The following is a 6,908-nucleotide window of genomic DNA, read 5'->3' as shown; positions in this document are numbered from 1 at the left end:
TGAAAGATATAAATATAGAGTGAGAGATAAGGAGTTAATGCATTCTACTACCTTCACATAAATGAAAGTGGGGTGAGAATTTTTCATATGTGCCAATCTTAACTTGTTAGCAATAAATGTTAATCAACTTGATTTTGCACTAGTGATTTATAAAATCAAAACAAGAGTATTAGATATATTAGTGGTCAAAGTTATGTATAGGCAAATATATAAATAGTAAAAAATTTTTGTTAAATTAATTATCATAAGAGATAATTAATAATTATCATTTTTTTAAAGGACGGATTTTACCAAATTATTACTTCATAATAAATTTTGACGGGTAGTATTTACTGGACAAAGCTAGAGCAACCCAGTGGGTCGCCTACCCACATGACGTGGATGATGATGTGGATGCTGAATTGGACAACAAGCTTTTCAATAAAGACTCTTTGCATTCTCCATTTAATTTGTTTTCAAACATTATACAGCAATCACACGGTGGACACAAAACAAACTTTAATTTTAGTTAATAAATGAAACAAACTTTAATCAATGGCACAGCTCTATTATCAATGTACCTTTCAATTTACTAAAACAAACTTTACTTTTAGTTAATAAGTGAAAAAAAAAATAGTAAAAGACCTTTGCATTTGACAGTGGGCAAAGGGAGTTCATATTCAACGTTTAGCAACTTTATCAAATTTGTTTCTCCATTTTACTGTTAGTCTTATAACTCTATTATTTCAAAGAAAATCTTCTATATTTGAAAAATAAATTCACTCATCACTTGATAATTATTATCATTTACATTCATCAAGTTGTAGAATTCGGGATTATTGATGCCGACAAAAAACCTCTTGTTAAGCGATTTTCATAATCACGAATAAGGTATGTAACAAAGTAACAAACTCTATGGGTATATATTCTTGGAATTGTTGTAGTGTTCTTAAGCTTTTTTTTATTGCCCAATTTTGTTATCTTTAAACTTTGCAAATTTTGTAACTATTAGAGATAAATGTCAACATGGTGCATGATAATGTATTATTTTAAATCATCTTTTTAGTCTCCATCCATGTTATATCATAATTATTCTGTTTTACATATTAGCTAAGTTCATAAATTAATGGAGAATAATTACAATGGCTACAAATGATGAACAAGTTGCTAGAGGTGGAGAAAAAGTTATTGATCTCAATATTGGATATCCTAGTGAAGAATGTAGTAGTCATGAATGCTCGGGTACCGACTTTAGTACATAAATCGGATCAGATATGATCAGAGATGACCTTATTGAAGATGATAATGTATTAAGAGGTGATCAAAATCCAAATGAAAGTAATAGTATATCCTTAGATGAACCAACACCCACAGCAGTTGAAGAGCCACTAGTACCCCCTAGTGTAGGCATGACATTTGGATCTTATGAGGAAGTAATCAGTTACTACCATGAATTTGGAAGACAAAATGGGTTTCAAATGAAAATTAGAAGTCGGGAAAATGTTTGTAATAGCCCGGTTTTTAAGAACCTTTATTTAAAAGCTAAAAAGTGGATAAGACCATCATTCTTAATGGTTAAGAAAGCTTGTGGACAAGCATCATCATTCTTAATGGTTAAGAAAGCTAGTGGATAAGCATCATCATTCTTAATGGTTAAGAAAGCTTGTGGATAAGCATCATCATTCTTAATGATTAAGAAAACTTGTGGATAAGCATCATTATTCTTATTGGTTAAGAAAGCTTGTGGATAAGCATCATTATTCTTAATGGTTAAGAAAGCTTGTGGATAAGCATCATCATTCTTAATAGTTAAGAAAGCTTGTGGATAACCATCATCATTCTTAAGGGTTAAGAAAGCTTGTGGATAAGTACTATCATTCTTAGTGGTTAAGAAAGGTCAAAGAGGATAAGAACCATCATTCTTATTAGCTAAGAAGGCTTTGGAAACCAATAGATAAGTTAGAAAGTCCTTGAGAGCCTTAAACATTAAGATTATGAAAATCGTTTGGAGATTGTTTTATCGGGTAGCGTGAACTTCTAGTTAAAAAGCCTTTCGGGGTTGAATCCGAGCTCAGAACCTAACCAAACTTGATATATGACATGCTTGGGATGTCTTAAGGTTAAAATAGTCATTTATCCCAAATAATTACGTGGCTCAATAGGGTAAATTGCTTACATAGTAAAACCTAGCCAGCTGAAATTACAGCTCAAACCTATGCTCAAAGAAAGCTGCTTAGCAGCTACTTAAGTGTCGATCTCTCAAAGACCATTTTATGCATGAAAGCCAACACCTTAGGCTAACACCTCAAGCAAGAATCACCCAAAAACTCCAAGAAACCAACCTTGCCCAGAAGAGGTTTTCCTCCCCTGGGGGTACCGCCAAAACAGACTATAAAAGCCTGTTCTGGGTTTTTGTCTCTTTTCTCTTATTTCTTCCTCTTGGACACCCACTTTTCTTTACATAGAACTCTTCTAGACATCCATACAAAGTAGTTCAAGCTTTAGTTCCAATCTTTAGACCTTAAACTCATATAGAAAACCTTGCTGAAAGATTAGAAAACCTTGCTGAAAGATCACACAAGTTGCTGTAAGTTCAACAGTTTACACCCCTTGTATTTAAGCTTAGTTTTTCATATCTATAAGCTTGTTAAAACTAATCTTTAGCATTTTATACATTCAGGGGAAGCTGTAGGAGTAGTTAACCAATCGGATTAAGGAGTTTCGTGGCTTTAAGCATCCTTAGTAAAGGTACACACTTAGTTTGGTTTTACCCTAGAGATTTACATACCTATAGTTAGGTGATTGTTTCTTTCTGGTGTAAAGCATGTCTATGAAATGAATTTACTTATGATGTGTATTTTATTATGTGTATATTGAGTATGTAACATGGATATAACATGCTAAGGTTCATTAGAGATGTTTTATTTGACCTAAACAACACTTATACACTAAGTAATACGATTATGCTTCTTAATGGAATATGTTTAGTACATGGACTTGTGGAGTGATTGTGATGATTGAGGTGGAGTTGTTATGTTATTGTTGTTGTGGAGTTGTTGTGGTGGTTGTGGTGAAGTTGTTGTGGAGTTGCTATTGTAGTTGTTGCTCTGTTGTAGTAGTGTTGTTGGGTTATTGTTGTTCTGTCATTGTGGTTGTGGTGGAGTTGCTGTAAAGTTGTTGCCTATTGTTGTTGTTGCGCCGTTGTTATGGTTGTAGTTGTAGTTGTGGTGGCTATTATGGAGTAGTTATGATGGTTGTGGTAGAATTATTATTTTGTTGTTTCGTTGTTGTGGTGATGTTGTGGTAGGTTATAGTTAAAATAGTTTACTAGTTTGGAAGATGAATTAGTTTGGATATGATTAAAAAGGTTACATGATGTGTCCAGAGCTAGTATCATGTGGTTTACAGTTTAAGTATATATATCCAAAGTATTTAGTAGAACAATATGGTTCATCTTGTTATTATGATTCAAGAAGTTGGAGTTATAAATTTGGGAATATGATTTACTTGGGTTTGTTATGAACATAGTAGGTGGTGGTTTCTGTTGTTGGTTGTGCTATTGTATTGTGGTTGTGTTGTTCTGTTATTGTGCTTAATGTTGTGTTATTGGTATTGGAGTTATTGTTGGTGGTGAAGGTGGTATTATTGTTGTATGTGCTGTTGTTATTATGTTGTTGTTATCGTTCTTATTGGATAGTCGTTGTTGATGATGCAAGGGAAGTCATAATCTTAGAATTGGGAGACTGTTATAATTATTGTAGTTGGAGTTGATATGCATGACAGTTTGAGTTATGGAATGACTTCGTTAATTTCTATTTACGGGATTCAGTTTGATTAGCATAATGGTTGCGTTAAAAGAAGATAATTAAAATAGTTATTGATTATTGATATAATTGTGAGGTGGTTGTTGGAGAATGGCTATGTAGACGTATATAATTCAAGATGATATGAGAAATCAAGTTATGATGATTGGAGGTTTCGTATAAATGTTATAGAGTTGAGGTAACCTTTAGGTTCAGCAAAATATATTTGAAGGCTCCTGTGTGCGTTATTATTAAATTTTATATATCATATATCGTTTGTGGTAATGGCCATGATTATAGATACATCTCTATGAGTTAGTTGCGAATTGCTATTGGATTGTTATAAAAGTATCATTTTGTTCAATTATCGAAATCGTTCGAATATACTATATTTCTCAAAATATGATTTGGTATGATAATGAGGAAATGATTCAAATATGAGTTAAGACCAGATAAGGACGAATATGATGTTATGTTATGAGTATTGAGGATTCAAGTATGAATCATTAAATATCTTATTTTCTAAATATGAAAGTGAGGCATGAATAGGCACCCCGAGTTAGGGCGGGTAGAGTCCCTAGCTGTTGCCTTCCAGGAAGGGCGAACTCCTGGCGTTATAGGACATGTCCGGGTAAGTCTTGCAAGCATAACAATAAAAGGCTGGGTGACGACCCTCAATAGTTTGAAGACAGCTGGTACTGCGTGGTACACCTCTCCACTCGCGTTCATGCCAAACGATTTGATTTTGTGAAACTATAATAACTGAGTCGAATGTGATTATCTGTTATTATAACTATGTGTTAGTTTTCAAAATACACCTAAACTTGTATTTTCTATTACACAGTGTGTACTCAACTTTGCTGATAGTGTTGTCATTTCTGTTACCTGTCACTTGGTGGGTGGCAGAGTGAAATATTGTTGCAGGTTTGGTGTTGTGAGCTCAGGATTCTGAAGTGAAGCAAGATAAAGATGTCGTCGTAGCTTATGGATTGAGTTTGTATCTAGATAGTGAATTTGAGATTAGATATTTATATTTCGTTGTATACAATATTTGGGAATATTAGTCGAGATATCAGTGTAACTGAAGTCTTATATAAAGGATTTTGTTTTGTGGGCCAATAACCCACAGGTTTCAGGATCGTTTTATAGGTTATGTTTCCGCTGCGAGTAAATGTTTCATCCGAGGCTTATTAAGCATTGATTGTGATTAGTAGATCTTAAGTGTATTTACCTAGCAGCTCGGGAAATCGGGCTGTTACAATGTTAAAGAAACCGACAGTGGAAATGGCAATGATTGCACACGGTTGAGATTAGCATGTACTAGAGAAGGAAAATTCATTTTCAGAGGGAAAGATCCATCAAAAGCAGCACGTACTCAGAGAACTAGTTGTAAAGCTAAGATCACTGCCTCATTTGACAAAAATGCTAGCGGATGGAAGCTCACTACTGTAATTTTGGAGCATAACCATCCTTTGGATCCCTCAAATTCTAGATTCATGTCCAATTATCGATTTATTAGTCCACACAACAAGGAGATTATTATGACAAATGAGAGGGCAGGAGTACCTATTAGTAGAAATTATGCCACATTTGCTGTGCGTTATGGAGGATTTGGAGCTGTTCCTTTCTCCGAAAAAGATTGTAGAAATCTAGTGAGCAAACATAGACGATTGTGTCTTCAAGAAGGAGATTTTGCTGCCATGGAGAAACATCTTATTAAGATGTCTTCCAAAGACAAAGATTTTTATTACATGTACGACACAAACGATGATGGCACACTTAAAAATATCTTTTGGGCTGGTGGAAGGTGTAGAGCTGCATATCGAGACTTTGGAGATGTTGTATCATTTGACACCACATACTTGAGGAACAGATATAGGATGCCATTTTGCCCAATCATAGGCGTAAATCATCACAATCAATGAATCTTACTTGGATGTGCTCTAATTTTGGAGAGGATACAAGTAACTATATTTGGTTGTCAAGACGTGGCTAGCATGTATGTCCGGAAAAGCTTCAAATTGTATTATAATTGATCAATGCATGGCTATAGGTAACCTTCATACACTCTAAAACTTGATCAAATGCATTTTATTTTATTTTATTTCCTAATAATTTGTCAAAAGTAGACTTTTAAAATTATTTCTAATAATATAGGGCATGCAATCAAAGAGGTTTTTCCTAATACCAAACATCGATGGTGTATTTGGCATATTTTGAGAAATGCAAAGAAACATCTAAATTTTCATGAAGCAAGAGATGATATTCGTAAGGCATTGAAACGTGCTCTCCATGATTCTCTTCATGTTGAAGAGTTTGAAAAGTATTATGGAGATATATAGGTGAAATATAAGTTGGAGGATGTTAATTGGTTTAACGATATGTATGCTCTAAGGCATAGATGGGTTCCTGTTTATTTTAAGGATAACTTTTGGGTTGGAATGTCTAGTACCCAACGGAGTGAGAGTATGAATAACTTTTTCAAAGCATTTGTGAATCTGAACACTTTGTTGAAAGCATTTGTTGATCAATATAGCCTTGCGCTAGGCAAACGGGCAATTAATAAGCCAACGATGTGTTTCACTGAATATGTAAGTGAGAGCATATTTCAACGCCTTTATACATCCAAAAGTTTGAGGAATTTCAAGATCAAGTGCGTTTGGTGACTTATACTAGTGCAACAAAATTTCAAGATGATGGAAGAGTTTGTGTGTATGATGTGGTGACAAAAAAGGCTAAGTGGCCTCGGAGACAAAATTTTAAAGTGACATTAGATCGAGATTCATACGATATAAAATGCACTAGTGGAAAAATGAAGAAGGGCTGCGCTAAAAAAGGCATGTAGGGCTGCGCTTTTTGACAGCAGCCCTTTCAGTAGCAGCCCTTCACTTTTTAAGTAGGGCTGCGCTAGAAAAGCGCAGCCCTTAAGCTAGAAGGGTTGCGCTAGTTAGGAAAAAGCGCAGCCCTTCTAGCCCAGAAGGGCTGCGCTAGTTAAGAAAAAGCGCAGCCCTTCTGGGCTAGAAGGGCTGCGCTTTTTCCTAACTAGCGCAGCCCTTCCTACCAAAAAAAAAAAATTAAAAAAAAAAAAATTTTTGTCATTTTTTTTACTCATAATCTCACATTTTC

General features: G+C 34.5%; 1 protein-coding gene across 1 annotated transcript; it reads left to right on the top strand.

The window, feature by feature from the left end:
• Positions 1-1,253: 1,253 nt before the first annotated feature.
• Positions 1,254-5,707, top strand: LOC104905859 (protein FAR1-RELATED SEQUENCE 5-like). Its single transcript, XM_010694499.1, has 2 exons — positions 1,254-1,481; positions 5,021-5,707. The coding sequence occupies exons 1-2, from the start codon at positions 1,254-1,256 to the stop codon at positions 5,705-5,707; spliced, it is 915 nt and encodes a 304-aa protein (XP_010692801.1).
• The last annotated feature ends 1,201 nt before the right edge of the window (positions 5,708-6,908 follow it).

The sequence above is a fragment of the Beta vulgaris genome, chromosome 1 (assembly GCF_026745355.1).
Source record: "Beta vulgaris subsp. vulgaris cultivar EL10 chromosome 1, EL10.2, whole genome shotgun sequence".
Taxonomy (NCBI): domain Eukaryota; kingdom Viridiplantae; phylum Streptophyta; class Magnoliopsida; order Caryophyllales; family Amaranthaceae; genus Beta; species Beta vulgaris.
The sequence above is the reverse complement of the archived record's forward strand: the minus strand, read 5'-3'. Positions and strand labels throughout refer to the sequence as shown.

What these genes read in the sequence shown, in the direction of transcription:
- LOC104905859 (XM_010694499.1), top strand. Translation starts at nt 1,254, where the DNA reads ATGATCAGAGATGACCTTATTGAAGATGATAATGTATTAAGAGGTGAT. An exon ending in AAATTAGAAGTCGGGAAAAT is followed by an intron (nt 1,482 to 5,020) that starts GTTTGTAATAGC and finishes TTTACCTAGCAG; the next exon opens with CTCGGGAAATCGGGCTGTTA.